Source organism: Miniopterus schreibersii (genome assembly GCF_964146895.1).
Source record: "Miniopterus schreibersii genome assembly, chromosome: 4".
NCBI classification, from domain to species: Eukaryota; Metazoa; Chordata; class Mammalia; order Chiroptera; family Miniopteridae; genus Miniopterus; species Miniopterus schreibersii.
In genome coordinates this window covers 18,170,311-18,189,156 of record NC_138105.1, presented here as the reverse complement: position 1 = coordinate 18,189,156, position 18,846 = coordinate 18,170,311, and the positions used below count along the sequence as shown (strand labels likewise).

General features: G+C 36.9%; 1 protein-coding gene across 2 annotated transcripts in view; it reads left to right on the top strand.

The window, feature by feature from the left end:
- Window positions 1-13,883: 13,883 nt before the first annotated feature.
- The window catches only part of LOC308555968 (protocadherin alpha-C2), a gene marked incomplete at its 5' end in the record, with an annotated part of 195,225 nt that continues 190,262 nt past the window's right edge, over window positions 13,884-18,846 (top strand). Inside the window, one exon of one of the 2 annotated variants that reach the window (XM_081134804.1) lies at window positions 13,884-15,485. In XM_081134804.1, coding sequence (XP_080990930.1) covers window positions 13,884-15,485 — 1,602 coding nt within the window. Of the gene's footprint in view, window positions 16,278-18,846 lie in introns of both variants that reach the window. The other variant, XM_081134810.1, reaches the window with a different exon arrangement.

The following is an 18,846-nucleotide window of genomic DNA, read 5'->3' as shown; positions in this document are numbered from 1 at the left end:
GCAATGTAGGAAAGCGTTTATAATGTGAGGACAAGTTACTTAACATCAAGAATTTATACTGATGAAAAACCTGATGAATGTATGAAATGTGGAAAGACATTTAGGCTTAATTCAGTTCTTACTATATGTTAGAGAATTTATACTGGTGAGATGCTTATAAATATTAGAAATGCAACGAAGCCTTTATTGCATGTGCACAATTTATTCACATCAGAGTATTCAAACAGGTGAGAAACCATAGTAATATAAAGAGTGTGGAATCGTCTTTAGACCTGATTGTGTTATTTCTTCAAACCAGAGAATTCATACTGGCTATAAATTTTATGAATGTAAAGAATGAACGGAAGCCTTTACTGTGTATGGACAAATTAATAAACATCAGAGGATTCATACAGATGAGAACTCACAGAAATATAAAGAATGTGGGGAGGCCTTTAGACATAATTGAGTTCTTTCCTCAAACCAGAGAATTCATACTGATGATAATAATTATGAATGTAAGGAATGTGGGAAAGCTTTTATGATATGTGGACACGTTACTCATTATCAGAGAATTCATACTGGTGAGAAACTTGATTAATATAGTAAATGTAGTTAGATATTTAGACTTACTATATATTAGAGAATTCATACTGCTGAATACAAACACAAGAAGTTCAATAATGCCTTTATTGTATGGACAACTTATTCAACATCAGATCAAGTAATATTGGTTAAAAAAACCCCTATGAATGTAATCAAAGTGGGGAAAGAATTACTATATATCAACAAGTTACTGGAGAAGAGAGTGTTTATGTTGGTAAGGAACTCTTTGCAAAGAATGAAGGATTTTAGATACATTCCTTTCCCTATCTCTTTTACTCTTTCCTTACCCCTCCTTCACTTGCAGGACTGTGTTCATCTCTCATTGATTTCTTACCTTTACTGGTCATTCACCTTTCTTTTTTTCCCCAGAGAGAGTGGAAGGGGGAGAGAGAGGGAGAGAGAAGGAGAGAGAGGGTGGGAAACATTGATGTGTGAGAGAGACATCAAACCTTAATATATGTTGAAGAATTTATACTGGTGTGAATTATAATGGATGTAGGGAAAGTGAGAAAGTCATTAGTCAAGGAAGACATACATAATATGTAAAAGAGAATCACACTGATGAAAACTTTATAAATATAAGATATGTGAAGAAACCTTAAGCAGTGGCTATCAAATTACTCACCTCAGAGAATTCATACAGGGGAGGAATGCTATAAGTGTAAGGTATGTGGGAAGAACTTTATTCATGTTAGAGATCTGAGTTTTTATCAAATAAGTAATTCTGGTAAGAGCAAATTTAAGGAATGTAGGAAGGCCTTTAGGCAACATTTACATCTTTGTCAGCATAGGAGAATTTATAATATAATTTAACTAAGAGAGCCTTCGTGTTTTATACTTTTTTTTTGTAGAATATAAGAATATCTATTTTAGAAAAAATTGGAGAATACAGAAATTCTGCATGATAATTTAAGATCATATATCTGTGGCACGTTTTTACCAGGTACAATATGGTATTACAGTGGTTCCTTTGGAGAACATTTGATGTGGACTAGATTGTACATTTTCAGGCACCTTAGAACAAAAAATAAATATTATTTCTGCTTGCCAATGATAGGCTTTCTTTAATTGGTAGAGTATTTCCCACTTAAAATTGCCTCGCTAAATAATTCCTTAGCTAAAGCAAATTAAAAATATGAGAAACTTAGACTTGCCTTATTTCTAGATCCACAAAAAACCATTACATTCCTTTCCCTATCTCTTTTATTCTTTCCTTAACCCTCCTTCACTTGCAGGACTTTGTTCAGCTCTCACTGATTTCTTACCTTTACTGGTCATTCACCTTTTTTTCCCAGAGAGAGTGGAAGGGGGAGAGAGAGGGAGAGACAGGGAGAGAAACATCGATGTGAGAGACATCAATTTGTTGCCTCTTGCTTGTGCCCTGACTGTGGCTGGGGATTGAGCCTGCAACTGAGGTACGTGCCCTTGGCTGGAATCGAACCTGGAACCCTTCAGTCCACAAGCTGATGCTCTAACCACTGAGCAAAACTGGCTAGGGTTCCTTTACCTTTCTTTTAACACACCATATCCCAAAAAGAAAACAGAAAAATGTCTACCAGTAGGATGATGTGATTTTTGTCTTTTATTGATATTACACTAATTGATTTTCAGATGATAAAACAAACTTGTATTATTGGGGTAACTCACCACTAGCCGTGATTCATGGTCTTTAAAAATATCAGTAGCCTCACAAAATGAGTTGGAAAGTGTTCCATCCTCTTTTATTCTTTGGAAGGTTTTGTGAGGAATTAATATTAATTCTTCCTTAAATAACTATGCAGTCCTAGGCTTTTCCTTGTGGGAAGTTTTTTATTAGTACTTTAATCTCTTCATTTGTTATAGGTCTATTAATATTTTTACACTTCTTCGTGACACAATTTGGTAGTTTGTGTTTTCCAGGAGTTTTAAAATTTCATCTTCCTTATATAATTTGTTGGCCTGCAGTTGTTTATAATATAATCTTATAATTCTATAAGATAGAAAATAAATACAACTGACTAATGTCTCCTCTTTTATTTCTGATCTTAGTAATTTGATTCTTCTCTCTTTTTTTCTTTGTCAGTCTAGGTAAAGGTTTGTCAATCTTATTGATCTTTTCAAAGAACTAACATTTGGTTTCATCATTATTTACTTTATTCTATATTCTAGTTTATCAATATCCACTCTAATTCTTATTATTTTCTTCCTTCTGTTTACTTTGGATTTAGTTTGCTTTTCTTTTTTCCCTTTAGTATCTTAAGGTGGAAGTTTAGTTTATTGATTTGAGATCATTCTTCTTTTTGAATATAGCTGTTTACAGCTATAAATTTTCCTGTAAGCACTTGTCTCCCACAAGTTTTGGTGTGTTGTATATTTTAATTTACATCAAACTGTTGTCTTATTTCTTTTGACATTTCTTCTTTAAAGCATTGGTTATTTTTTAGTGTATTGTCTAATTTTTTCAAATGTCCCAAATTTCTTCCTGTTATTAATTTCCAATATCCAATAAAGAGGAACATCCTTTATTAGTTTAATTATTTTAAATTTTTTAGGCTTGCTTTATGGCCTAGCATATGGTACCTAGATATTTAATTCTTGGTTGACACTTTGCCCCCACCAAACTGTAAATATATCATCCCACTGAATTCTGGCTTCTAAAGTTTCTGATATGAATTCAGCTGATAATTGTATTGAGCATCCCTTGTATATGCTGAGTAGCTTCTATTTTTGCTGCTTTCAAGATTCTCTCTTTGTCTTTTGATACTTTGATTATAAGGTTGATTATAATGTGTCTTATTCTTTAGATTTTCCCTACTTGGAGTTCACTGATAATCTTGTATTTCAAGGTATATATTTCGTCAACTTTGGGATGTTTTTGGCCATTATTTTTTCAAATTAATTTTCTACCCATTTCCCTTTCTCTTGTCCTTCTGGTATTCCAATAATTCATATATATTTTTTTATCTGCCTAAAAAAATGGTATCCCATAAGTTTCTTGGTGCTTTATGCTGGTCTCATTCTATCAATAACCAGTGTTGTGGTTGGACTGACCCTAGTAGTTCTTATGATTTCAAGGTGCCCTTCAGCAATAACGATCAGGAAACTTTGAAAAAATAAGTTTATTACTTATAGGACCTGGAAATTATATCTGGGGCCACATAGTGAGTTCATAGGGAGGGAGGGAGGAGGAGATGGGGGGTGGAGAGAGAGAGCCTGAAATTATGCTATTATTGGGTTGAGGGTGGTGGCCTAGGTTTTCATGGGCTTACTCTTTATTGGTGTATTTAAAACATAAGATCAGTAATTTGCAAGAACATGGATGGACCTAGAGGATAATTTGCTAAATAAAATGTCTGAGAAAGGCAAATACCATGTGATATTACTTATATGTGGAATCTAAAAATGCAAAACAAAACAGAAACAGACTCATAGATACAGGAAACAACTGGTGGTTACCAGAGGTGAAAGGGATGGGGATGGGTGGGTGAAATAGGTGTAGAGGTTTAAAAGGTACAAAGTTCTGGTTATAAACTTAGTCATGGGGTGTAATGTACAGCATAGGGAATATGTTAATAATATTGTAATAACTTTATATGGTGACAGATCATAACCAGACTTAATGTAATGATCATTTTGTAATGTATATACATATTGAATTACTATGATGCACACCTGAAATTAATAAGATATATGGCAGTTCTACTTTAATAAAACAAAACAAAACAAAACAAAACATGAGTGTGAATGTAAAGCACAGACAGAATGAAAAAAAAGTGGCCCAAATGGTCAGTTATCAAAATCAACCAAGATATAGCATCTAAACAAAAGAGCCTTGGTGTGTGTGTATGTGTGTGTGTGTGGGGGGGGCAGGAGACCTGGTTTTTTATCTAATCATGTGCCTGGCAATGTTTTTATTTAAGATAGCTGTCTTTGAATTGGATACCTCAGCCATCAAAGCTTAAGTCAGGTAATTGCATTACAAAAAAAAAAAAAGGAAAGAAAAACTGTCAGGGCTTACTTACACATAGGCTTCATTTAATTTTCTTCAATCTTTTTCTTTCTGTCTGTCAGACAATAAATTCCATTGTCCTGTCTTCAAGTTTGCTGGTTCTTTCTTCTGTCTACTCATATCTGTTGTTGAACTCCTCTGGTGAATTTTTCATTTCTGTTACTGTATTTTTCAGCTCCAGATTTTGTTTGGTTCCTTCTCATGATTTCTATTTCTGTGTTGATATTTATTTGTTCATATATCATTCTCCTGATTTCTCTTACCTTTTCATCCATTTTCCTCTTAGCTTTTTTAGCATATTTAAAACAATTATTTTGAAGTCTTTGTCCATGAAATCCAATGTGTACACTTCCTCAGGAATGATTTCTGCCTATTAACTTTGTCCTTTTGAATAAGCCATGTATTTCTGTTTGTTTGATGCCTTGTAATTTTTTTTTTAAATTGGGCATTTAGCTATTATTAGTAGTAACTGTGGAAATCAGATTATCCTCCCACCCCTTCCCAAGAGTTTGCTGGATTTTTTTAATGTTGAAGGCTATGTTAGACTTTTTGTTTTGATACTTTTGCAAGCTTTTTAAGACTATTTCATGTTGAGTATGACCACTAAAGTCTTCAAATAATGTTTTGACAGAGATTTCCCTGAGTATTAGGACCCAAACCAAACAAACAAACAAACAAGAATAAAAATGAGAGAGAAAGAGAGAAATAAAGAAAGAGAAAGACAGATAGAATAGCCACTTCTCCCAGTCTTAGTAGGTTGACTCTGTTTCTGTGCTGAGACACTAACACTTAGCTGGGTTTGTTCTGTACATAGGGATTAGCCCAAGATGATAGCTTAAGGTCTTCTCAGGACTTTTATGGACACATGTCTTTCTCATTTCTCCCATATATGCAGCTGTTTTTGAATGTCTTAATTTTAAAAAGTCTTATCCCACCTTCTCTTAGGTTTAGGTGGTCTATTGTATGACTATATGCATAATCTCTTGCCACAGGTGTCTGCAGGTTTGTGGATCACCTAGTAGTTTTTATGAACAGTGCCTGAAACTTTTCCCACCTGCACTCTGAGTTACACAAAACAAAGAAGTGCCTTGCTTCAGTCTTTTAGGTATCTCCCAAGCAAGTTAGAGCAGACAAATCCAATAACTTGAGAATAAGGTCTGCTGTTCTTTGGCTTAAGGGAGGCAATTAGGAACCATGGGGCCATCTGTTTATGGCTAATTTTGATGCTGTGCCTGGGAAGGAGTGGGGAAATGTGAGTAAAAACACCATAAAACTTTTGTATCATATTGAAGATAGCTATTTCCTGATGGACATTTGCTTGTTTGCTGTAAACCTTTGAGTGTTTTCCAGAACTTCTATGAGAGAGAGAGAGATCAATATGAGAGAAACATTGGTCAGTTGCCTCCCACACATGCCCAGACCTGGACCTGGACCTGGAGTAAGACCTGCAGCCCAGGTACTGCCCTTGACCGGGAATCAAACCTGGGACCCTTTGGTGTATGGACAGATGCTCTAAACACTGATCACACTAGCCAGGGCAATATATTTATTTTTAAAAAGAATCTGCCAAACTGTTTTCCAGAGTGGCTATGTTAGTTTACACCCTCACCAGCTGTTTATAAATGATCTAGATTCTCTGCATTATTGCTAATATTTGATGTTACACTTTTTTTAGCCATTCTGATAGATGTGTAATGATATCTCATTGTAATTTTAATTTGCATTTCTCCAATAGCTACTGGTGTTGAAAATGTTTTCATGTGTTTCTTTGTCATCTGTATATCTTCTTTGGTGAAATGTTCCTTTATGTCTTTTGCCCAGGTTCTCATTGGGCTGTTTGATTGTTTACTGTTGAGGGGTTTTTTTTGGTTTTACTATTGAGTTTTGATTGTTCATTATATATTCTAGATACAAGTTCTTTGTCATATACAAAGTTTTTGTGCTCAAAAACTTTCTCCAAAAATTTTTAGCTTTTTTTCCTCATACTCACAATGTGGTATTTCACAGAGTAAAAGTTCTTAAATTTTTATGAGGTTCAATTGATCATTGTTTCCCCTTTATAAACTGTACTTTTGGCATCAAATCTAAGAACTCTTTGCCTACCCTTGCATACTGAAGGTTTTCTCCCATATTTTTTATAAAAGTTTTGGAATTTTATGTTCTACTTTTAAGTTTGTGATCCATTTTGAATTAATTTTAGTATAAGATATGAGACTTAGGTAAGTCAAGGTTTTTGTTTTGTTTTTTACTTTTTGCCTAATAAAGTCCAATTGCTCCAACACCATTTGTTGAAAAAGCTATCTTTCCTGCATTTAATTGCTTTTGCACCTTTGTCAAAATTCAGTTAGTTCTGCACCCTTACATGTAACTATTTTTGGATTCTTTAATTTGTTCCATTGATCTATGTCTATTCATTTGCCAATACCACAGTCTTGATATCTGTAGCTATATAATAAATCTTAAAATAAGGTAATGGATTACTTCTACTTATTTCTTGTTTTTAAAAATTGTTTTAGGTATTCTGGTTCCTTTGCCATTCCAAATAATCTTGTCTATATCTACAGAAAAATCTTATTGGGACTTTGATAATAATGGTGTTAAATCTAAATATTAATTCAGGGAAAATTGACATCCCCCTATGGCATGTTGAATCATTCAATTTACAAACACAATATATGTTCTCTGTTTAGGTATTTGATTTCTTTCAACAATTTGTGTAGTTTTCAGAATGCAAGTCCTGTACATATTTTGTTACATTTATACCTACGTATCTTTTTGTGAGCTAATATAAATGGTATTTTAAATTTAATTTTGGTATGTATATTTTTATTGTTAGTATATGAAGATACAATTTATTTTTGTATGTTTATCTTGTTTTTTCGTGACATTGCTTAACTCACTTATCTAGGAGAGGTTTTTTATTCCTTGGGATTTTAATGTACACAATTGTGTTATCTGTAATAGGGATAATTTTCTTTTTTCCTTCCTAGTATGTCTCTTATTTCCTTTCTTGCTTTATTGCACAGGGTAGAACTTCTGGCACTATGCTAAATAAGAGTAGTGAAATCAGATATTGGTCTTTTTCCCAATGTTAGGGTGAAAACATTTGATTCTTCATTATTAAGTATAATGTTAGCTGTAGGTTTTTCATGAAAGCTCTTTATCAAGTTGAGGAAGTTCTCATGGTCTCTAAAGAGAAGTCATGAGGGTGTTTTTCTCCTCCTCTGGTTTCATTCAGAATTTTAAAAAATCTTTGATTTTTCTTTAGTTTAAAATTGATATGCATAGGTGTAGATTTTTTGGCATTTATTCTGCCTGGTGTTATCTGAGCTTCCTGGATCTGTGATTTTGTGTCTGACATTAATTTGGGTGAAAATTCTCAGTTATTATTATTTCAAATATTTCTTCTATTCTTTTCTCGCTTTCTTTCTCTGGTATGTTGTCCCACAGCCCTTGGATATTCTGTTCTGTTCTGCCTTTTTCAGTTTTTATTCTCTTTGCTTTTTGGTTTTCAAAGAGTCTGTTAATATATCCTCTAGCTCAGAGATGCTTTCCTCATCCATGTCCAGCCTACTAATGAGTCCATTAAACACATTCTTCAGTGTTACAGTGTTTTTTATCTTTAGTATTTCTTCTTGGTTCTTTCTTAGTATTCCCATCTCTCTCTTTACATTTTCCATCTGTTCTTGCATTCTGTCTTCTTATCCACTAGAGTCCCTAGCATATTAATTATAGTTTTAAATTCCCCATATGATAATTCCAAATCCCTGTCATGTCTGGTTATGATATATGTTCTGTCTCTTCAAATTGTGTGTGTGTGTGTGGGGGGGGGTTGTTTCTTTCCCTTTTGGTATGTCTCATAATTTTTTCTTGATCACTGAACATGATGTACCAGATATAAGGAACTGCTGTAATAGCCCTGTATTAACATAGTGGTGAAGTATGTGAAGAGGGAAAGCATTCTATAGTCCTATGATTAACTCTCAGTTTTTTAGTTAGCTTATGCTTTTGGACTGTGAATTTCACAAGTGTTTCCCAGTTTTTTCTCTCCCACTAGGTGGGGCAGGATGGCTAGAATGTACTGGAGTTGGATATTTTCCATATCCCTCATGGGAGGCTAGAACATGTTGGAGTTTGTTATTTCCCTTCCTTCAGACCTGTTAGGCTCTGATAATAATAAAACAGGTTTCTCATTAATTAGTTTCCCTTAAGTGAAGGTCTTGTTAATAAAAATGGAGCACTTTTTGTTTTCCAAAATGATTTCTTTTCCCCTCCCACTGCCAGAAGCATGAGGAGATTTTTCTCTGATATTTACTATGGGAATCTGGTCAAGATCCTGGAGGTAAACCTCAAAATATTGTGAGAGCCCCCATGACTGCTCCCACATGGAGTTTTCAACTCTCAGACTTATCCACAGTTAGCCTCCAGCAATTTGTAAATTACAGTTCACATTTTACTACTCTGGCACTGGTTCCACAATGGTTTCTGCTCTTAAATCTCTGCACCAGTAATCTGTGACTTTTGTTATTTCCCTATCTATGTCCCTACTATGCTTTGCCCTATGTCCTCCCCTCTCTTACACATCCAAGAAAAGTTGCTGATTCTTCAGTCTGATCAGCTTTATACTTGCTGTTAGGATGGAGTGGTTATTTCCAAGCCCCTTACATTTGGAACTGGATACTGGAAGTCCTTGATGGAAAAAATGTTTAATCTTTTAATATTATTTTTATTGATTTTTTAGAGAGAGGAAGGGAGAGGGATAGAGAGTTAGAAACATTGATGAGAGAGAAACATTGATCAGCTGCCTCCTGCATGCCTCCTACTGGAGATAGAGCCTGAAACCTGGGCATGTGCTCTTACTGGGAATCGAACCACAGACCTCTTGGTTCATGGGTCGATGCTCAACCACTGAGTCACACCAGCAGGGCTGTTTAATTTTTATGAAGTCTAATTTGTCTATTTTTTTTATTTTGTTGCCTGTGCCTTTGGTATCATTTTTAAAAAATCATTGCCAAATCCAGCACCATGAAGTTTTTACAGTATGTTTTCAAAGAATTTTATCATTTTAGGTCTTATATTTAGGTCATGAATCCATTTTGAGTTAATTTTCATATGTGGCATTAGGTAAAGGTAGGACTTCATTCTTTTGCATGTGACCTTTCTATTTTCCTAGCACCATTTTTTGAAATGATTGTCTTTCCTCCGATCGAGTTGTTCTGGCATCCTTGTTTAAAATTATTTGACTATATATGTGAAGGTTTATTTCTGGGCCCTCTATTTAATTCCATTGGTCTATGTATTTGTCTTTATGCCAGTACTACACTGTTTTGATTACTGTAGCTTTGTAGTAAGTTTTGAAATTATGAAGTGTGAGTCCTCCAGCTTTGTTCTTTTTCAGGATTGTTTTGGCTACTTGGGGTCCCTTGAGGTTCCATATGGATTTTTAGATGGGTTTTTCTAGTACTCAAAAAACATCATTGGGATTTTGATAAGCATTACATTAAATCTGTAGATCAATTTGGGTGTTATTGACATCATAACAAAAATCAGTCTCCCAATCCATGAACATGAGTTGTCTTTCCATTATTTGAGTATTCTTTAATTTCTTTCAGAAATGTTTTTGTATTTTTCATCATACAGATCTTTCACCTCAATTAACTTCTAAGTATTTTTTTATGATATTCTAAATGGAACTGCTTTCTTAATTTCTTATTTAGATTGTTCATTCTTAGTGTATAGTAATGTAACTGATTTTTGTGTGTGTTGACTTTGTTTCCTGATACTTAGTTGAATTCATTTATTAATTGCAAGGTTTTTGTTTGTGATCTTTAGGGTTTTCTACATAAAAGACCATGTAATCTGTGAACAGAGATACTTTTACTTCTTTCTAACCAATTTGAATGCCTCTTAGTTATTTTTCTCACCTTCTTCTTCTGGCTAGAGTTTCCATTACTTTGTTGAATAGAAGAGGTCAAAGCAGGAATTATTTCCTTGTTCCTTATAGAGGAAAAGCTTTCAATCTTTCACTATCAAAGATGATGTTCATTCTGGGTTTTTCATGGATTGCATTTTATTACATTGAGGTAGTTTCCTTCTATTCCTAAGATATTTAGTGCTTTTTTCATAAAAGGGTTTTGAATTTTGTGAAAGGCTTTTAATGTATTTATTAATATGATCATGTAGGTTTTTGTTCATTTTGTTAATGTGGTGTCTTACATTGATTGATTGATTGATGTTGAAACATCCTTATATTCCAGGAATAAATCCCACTTGCTTATGGTGTACAATCCTTTTAACATACTGTTGAATCCTGTTTTTAAATATTTTTTGAGGATATTTTAGTACCAACTTTCATAAGGAATATTGAGCTATAGCTTTATTTTCTTGTAGTGTCTTTGTCTGGCTTTGGTATTAGGGTAATGTTGGCCTCAGAAGGAGTTAGAAAGTGTTCCCTTCTTTTCAATTTTTGAAGAAGTTTGAGAAAGATTGGCATTATTTCTTTTTTAAATGCTTGGTAGAATTCACTAGTGAAGCCACTGGTTCAAGGGCTTCTCTTTGTCAGAGTTTTAAAATTGCTGATTCAGTTCCCTTAATGGTTATAGGTCTCTTCAGATTCTATAGCTATTTTCTTTGTGGTTATTATGGAGATTGCATTTATTATCTTAAAGTTATAACACTCTAATTTGGGTTTATATCAGCTTAACTTCAGTAACATACAAACACAGCCTTTTAATTTTTATTTATTATTATTATTATTATTTTATCCTCACCTGAAGATATTTTTCCATTGCTTTTCAGAGAGAGTGGAAAGGAGAGAGAAAAAAAGAGGAACATTAACATGAGAGAGAGACACATAGATTGGTTGACTCTTGCACTCGCTCCAACTGGGGATGAAGCCTGCAACTGAGGTACATGCCCATGGCTGGAATTGAATCTGGGACCCTTCAGTCCACAAACCAATGCTCTAACCACTGAGCCAAACCAGCTGGGGCCAAACACTGCTTTTTATTTTTATTTATTATTATTATTTTTCAAAATACATCTTTATTGATTTCAGAGAGAGGAAAGGAGAAGGAGAGAGAGAGCTACAAGCCGCCTCTTGCAGGCCCCGGACTGGGGACCAAGCCCACAACCCTGGCATGTGCCCTGACGGGGAATCGAACCCCGATCGCCTGGATCCCAGGTCGACGCTCAATGGCTGAGCCAAACACTGCTTTTTATAAACAGCTCTGTCTGATAATACTTTTTCAAGGAATCTATACTTTCATTTGTCTTTTCCTTGAGGATAGCAGTGTGTAGCCTTTTATTTTCATGATCATTACCATGATAATAAAGTCCATGGTCAAGTACTCTTTTGTTCAGTTAAGTGTCATCTGGTTATTGTAATTACATTTTTCTAATATTGAGAATATCTTCAAATTGAGCATTTTTCATCAAAAGAAAGACAGAGGATGAAACAATATAATATGGTTTGTGGTTGAAATTATATTTAAGGATCATTGTAGTTCTCAGTATTAATGCTTGATAATTATATAATTTTCAGTTAAATTAGGTACATCTTAAAAGGTAAAATAAGCTTTTAACTGTAGAAAATAAAGTATGTTTAATTCAACAGTTTTATGTTTAAGATATTTGAATGCCAGTGGATTACAGTTAGCATTTATTCTGTTTTCTTAGTAGTAATAAAATGTATCCCAAGGAAATTTATAATACATTAAAGTACCTTGTACTTCCAAGTATTGCTGGTATTGTTTAAATCTGATATTTAAAAAAGTTCTAAATTCTGAATTTGCTTCATTTTGAGAATAAGAGGATATTGAAGTATCTTATGTTGCTGTACCTTTTGTAATTAAGTAATTATTACACTGAGCTATTGAAATTATATGCTTATATTTAAAAATTAAAATATTATCATTTGTATTTTAATTATCAATTTAAACAATGATTTGGGCTTTCTGATTAGGAAGATATAATAGATTAATCCTTATTAATATTAATATCCTTAAATTTTTATAGTGCTGGCAGTAGAAATGTTAAGGACATTCTTTTAAAAATTGGCTAGCCCGGCTGGGCGTGGCTCAGCGGTTGAGCATTGACCTAGGATCCAGGCAATTGGGGTTTGATTTCCGGTCAGGGCACATGCCCGAGTTGCGGGCTGCAGCCGATCAGTGACTCTCTCATCATTGATGTTTCTATCTCTCATCTCTCTCTCTTTCTCTCTCTGAAATCAATAAAGATATATTTAAAAAAATAAAATAAAATAAAATAAAAATCAGCTAGTGATAGTTTACAATCACATACTCAAATTTTGATTTAGCTATGGGATTCTTATTATGAACTGAACTGAAGCTGAAAAAGAAATTTATTAATATGTTTTTCTCAAATAGTTTCTTCTGAAAACATAATTACATTAGATTTACATTTAAAATGTTGACAATGGATTATCAAATTTTCAGATATATGTACTTTATATTGATTCAATATTATTTAACTGAAATATGAGAATGTTTTGTCTTAATAAGAAAAAGTTAAAAATGTGTAAGTTCCTTAAAATTTGACATAGGAATGAAGGTTCAGTGGACACTAATTCAATTTGGATTAATGACTTAAAAGTTATATAACAAGCAACAAAGGAAAATGTTCCAAATATCATTATTGTATGATTTAAATACCAGAAAATGGTTTTTTATACATTGAAAGAATCTTAAATATATTTCATCAAAATTTGTAAATATTTCATATGTAAGTACTTGGTAATGATATATGATTTAAAAAATAAACACCGAAACTATCCTAGGATAAGGTGAATTTTAGTGGTCTAAGTGCCTTATTTTAAAACTACAGTGTGCAGTTATGAGTATTTAATAATACAAACATATGAGCTGATAGGTTATTTTAAATAAAAAGATTTAGTTATTTGTGCATATCGTGATTTCCCCAAATCCAACTGCAATAGTCTTAAAGGAAATATTGAATTACGTACTCTCAAATGACATTTAAAATGTCTGGGACTTTAAAAGGACATAAAATTGAAAGATTGCCTTCAGTAAATTCCAAATGAATATAGAGACTTTTGGAAATCAATGAGTAGCTCCAAATTCTACACTATCAGCCACATGATGTCGCTGTATACCACAAAGTCTTGACAATGTAAATGTACTGATCGCCAATACAAAAGGAGGAAGCTCCATTTTGTCACCGCCCGAGAGAAGACAGAAACGCTAAGGAGATAAATTATTAAAAATATGAAGTAAAAAGGCATGATTTTGAAGTAAGGTGAAAGAGGTACGAAAGGTGTAGCGCTTTTGCGATGCTGTATCCCAGGCGAGGAGGCAAGGGAGCCCGGCGCCTGCTGCTCTCGCTTCTGCTCTTCTCGCTCTGGGAGGCTGCGATCAGCCAGGTCCACTACTCGGTCCCCGAGGAGGCCAAGCACGGCACCTTCGTGGGTCGCATCGCGCAGGATCTGGGGCTGGAGGTGGCGGAGCTGGTGTCGCGCCTGTTCCGGGTGGCGTCCAAAGGCCGCGGGGACCTTCTGGAGGTAAATCTGCAGAACGGCATTTTGTTTGTGAATTCTCGGATCGACCGCGAGGAGCTGTGCGGGCGCAGCGCGGAGTGCAGCATCCACCTGGAGGTGATCGTGGAGAGGCCTCCTCAGGTTTTCCACGTGGAGGTGGAGGTGACGGACATTAACGACAATCCCCCAGTCTTCAGAGAGAGAGAACAAAGGTTATTGATTCCGGAATCTAGGCTGCTGGATTCGCGTTTCCCGGTAGAGGGCGCTGCTGACGCGGACATTGGTGCTAACTCTCTTCTAACGTATACTCTCAGTCCCAGTGATTATTTCTCTTTGGATATAGAGGCAAGTGACGACCTGAGTAAGTCACTTGCGCTTGAATTGAAGAAATCTTTGGATAGAGAAGAAACACCAGAACTTCATTTATTGTTGACAGCCACTGATGGGGGCAAACCTGAGCTGGAAGGTACAGTTCAATTGCTGATCACGGTGCTTGACGTTAATGATAACGCCCCATTATTTGCTCAGGCCGTGTACAGAGTCCACTTATTAGAAACTACGGCAAATGGAACATTAGTGACCACATTAAATGCCTCTGACGCTGACGAAGGTGTAAATGGAGAAATTGTCTTTTTCTTCAGCAGTGATGTTCCTCTTAACATTAGAAAGAACTTCAAGATTGATTCCAGCTCAGGAGAAATTAGGCTAATTGGTAGGCTGGATTATGAAGAAACAAAATCCTACGAAATTCAAGTAAAAGCAGTTGATAAAGGAACTCCTCCAATGTCAAATCACTGCAAGGTTCTGGTGAAAGTGCTGGATGTCAATGACAATGCTCCGGAACTGGAGGTCACGTCCCTGTCTTTGCCCGTCAGAGAGGACGCTCCCCTCAGCACAGTCCTGGCCTTCATCTCCGTGTCCGACCCCGACTCCGGTGTCAACGGGCAGGTGACCTGCACCCTGTCACCCCACGTTCCCTTCAAGCTGGTGTCCACCTTCAAGAATTACTATTCGCTGGTGCTGGACAGCGCCCTGGACCGCGAGAGCGTGGCGGACTATGCTGTGGTGGTGACCGCGCGGGACGGGGGCTCGCCTTCACTGTCGGCCACAGCCAGCGTGTCCGTGGAGGTGGCCGACGTGAACGACAACGCGCCGGAGTTCGCGCAGCGCGAGTACACGGTGTTCGTGAAGGAGAACAACCCGCCCGGCTGCCACATCTTCACGGTGTCGGCGCGCGACCGGGACGCGCAGGAGAACGCGCTGGTGTCCTACTCGCTGGTGGAGCGGCGGGCGGGCGAGCGCGCGCTGTCGAGCTACGTGTCCGTGCACGCGGAGAGCGGCCGCGTGTACGCGCTGCAGCCCCTGGACCGCGAGGAGCTGGAGCTGCTGCAGTTCCAGGTGAGCGCGCGCGACGCGGGCGCGCCGCCTCTGGGCAGCACCGTGACGCTGCAGGTGTTCGTGCTGGACGAGAACGACCACGCGCCCGCGCTGCTGCCGCCCGGGGCGGGCGGCGGGGCGGGCGGGCCGAGCGAGCTGGTGTGGCGGTCGGTGGGCGCGGGCCAGGTGGTGGCGAAGGTGCGCGCGGTGGACGCGGACTCGGGCTACAACGCGTGGCTGTGTTACGAGCTGCAGGCGGCGGCGGGCGGCGCGCGCAGCCCGTTCCGCGTGGGGCTGTACACGGGCGAGATCAGCACGACGCGCGCCCTGGACGAGTCGGACGCGCCGCGCCAGCGCCTGCTGGTGCTGGTGAAGGACCACGGCGAGCCGGCGCTGGTGGCCACGGCCACCGTGCTGCTGTCGCTGGTGGACGGCGGCCAGGCGCCCAAGGCCTCTGTGTCGGCGTCTGCGGGCGCCGCGGGCCCCGGGGCGGCGCTGGTGGACGTGAACGTGTACCTGATCGTCGCCATCTGCGCGGTGTCCAGCCTGCTGGTGCTCACGCTGCTGCTGTACACGGCCGTGCGGTGCTCGGCGGCGCCGAGCGGGGCCGCGTGCGGGCCGGGGCAGCCCAGGCTGGTGTGCCCGGGCGCGGGGGGCAGCTGGTCGGCCTCGCAGCAGAGGCGGCCGCGGGTGTGCTCTGGGGAGGGCGCGCCCAAGACGGACCTCATGGCCTTCAGCCCCAGCCTTCCTCCGGGTCCGAACATGTCGGAAGCAAAAGAACATCCGGAAGCAAATTGGGAACATTCCGGTAATGTAAGTCCAACTTTCAAGCTTTGGCTTTAATGTTTTTTAATTTAACTTATATAACCACCTTTTCAAATGTGATTTAAAAATATATATTTAAAGTGTTCACGAAAATTGAAACAAATCTTACTATTTAATATAGATTTTCATTTTATTACTTGTAGCTGCATCTTGAATGGAACATGGAAACAATAACCACAACAAAACAAATGTAGGGACTAATTGTCATATTCTTTGAAGAAATATCCTACTTAAAAACAAACAAACTGAAGTACTAAGTAGCCTTGATTATTTAACACAGGATCTCAACGCAGTCAATTACAGTGCCATTTCCAGGTTTATTTACCTTAATCTTGTAGTGAAATGTCAAGCCCTTGATAAAAAAAATTAATTTCTCTTGCCCATTCACATTACTATGTCCCCATAGCTACATTTGCTAATGTCCAGGCTTAGGATTTCCTCTGTAGACACTCAATACTTATTTATAGATCCATTCCACAAGCACACATGGAGAGCCTTCTCTATACCAAGCCCTCCTGTAGAGCCTAGGGACAGAGCAACAGTGAAACAAGATAGGCAAGGTCACTAGCTTAGAGGGGACCACATTGCATTTAAAATAACAATTTAAACCTATTTTTTTAAACCTATTTAAAATAACAATTGGGTTATGAGAAGACTTGGATTTGGTACAATATTGATTTTTCCATTTTCTTTGTATAACCAGGGTGTTTATAAAGGAAGATCTTGTTTTACTTGTGACTTTTTAACAGAGGCAATAAAATGCTGACTGTTGTTATTAGCAAGTTTTCTTAAAAACAAAGCAGATGAAGGTTTTCCTTGTATATGTGAATGGTATTCAGAAACTATGTGTAATTCTCATTGCATCAGCTAAAGCAAAATATAGTCAAGTAAAGGGAAGTGCCCTGGAAAGGTGAATTAAAATGATCAAACAATTGGGATGGATAGAGAAAACTATATTCTGAGTCCAAACTAAAAATCATAAATAGTATGGAAAAGGTAAACATATTTTCTTCTATCAAGCCAGAAAAACTTGAGTTACAGGCTGACATTTGAAGCTAAAATGGCACAACTTGTTTATTCAAGAATTTATATAGGTTGAAAAGGGAGTTATCTAATGATACTTCACTGAGAGGTTAACAATAGAGTATTAATGTAATTGAGCATCATTTAATGAATGCCAATAGCCTTTTGAATTTGGCCAGAAGACATTCAGGCACGCCTTCACATAAATACATTGGGATCACTGACAAAAATTTTTTTTAGACTGTTGCTAAACAATTCTTTCTGTGTAATGATTATTGTCATAAAGGTAAAAAGTTTTCTGGGTTACTTGAAGGTAAATCTCAAATATTAGTTAATGATTACTAAACCAGAAGAAGTGGGGTTAAAAAGGTGATTTTTAATGAAAAGGTAATTCTGGAATGGAGAAAAAGATTATTGTGGAATGATATTGTTACTTAGTATTTATTTTATTATTTAAAATTTTTTAAAATATGTTTTTATTGATTTTAGAGAGAGGAAGGGAAAGGGAGAGAGAGATAGAAACATCAATGACAAGACAGAATCATCCATTGGCTGCCTCCTGCATGCCCCCTGCTGGGGATTGAGCAGGAAACCTGGACATGTGCCCTGACCCAGAATCAAACTGTGACCTTTAGGTTCCTGGGTTGACCCTCAACTAGTGAACACACCAGTGGGGCAGTATTTATTTTAATATAAATAAATATGAGTGGATTTCTCATTAGTAGTTAATATTCTTGCCTTATGCAGAATTTTTGGGTAGTTAACACAACTTTCAATAGTTTTGTCTTTCTTTACAGAAAGATTTCTTTCAGGAAATGTATTATATTAATTCCTCTCTTCTTTTATAAAGATGAACCAGTTGCTTTATTTTCTTACTTTTTCACCTGTTCTCTCCTATGATTAATGTGTTATTCACAGAATATTTTCATATTAATAAAAGCATAGAATAATATAGATTTATGGCAAAACTTATTCTTTAGTACTTATTTCATGGTATGTTTACATTTCAAATTAGTCATTCATTTAGGAAATTTATTGACTTAAAAATGGCCATATCCTCAGAACAGGAAGTTTCATATGATAAGATCTTTTATGAGATTATAATCATTGTTATGCAACTGGACTAATTTTGGTTAATATCAATTATCCATTAAAGTTAGTAGCTTCACACCTGTGTTCTCTGCCTGAAAACACTAGGCAAAGATCATTATGCTGTACATACTGAGAATAACAGTGTTATTCTCATGTTTCTATGGAGGCTCCAATTTTCAAACCCCCCAAGGGAAACAAAAACTTGTTTTTGTAAATCTTGTTAACCACATACACTATTATCTTTTAATTATTCAATTTCAGTAATTAGTGTTTGTTTCATGACTGTGCTTTTAAGAATTGTAATTTTATTTTCAAGTTACCTTGGTATGATGATACCAATGTAATTTCATTTGTAGAAAAATATTATTTTTACATCACCTAAAATACAAGACAGAACACTCGAGAAGACTAATTCTTGATATGTCCCTTCTCTAAAACAAAA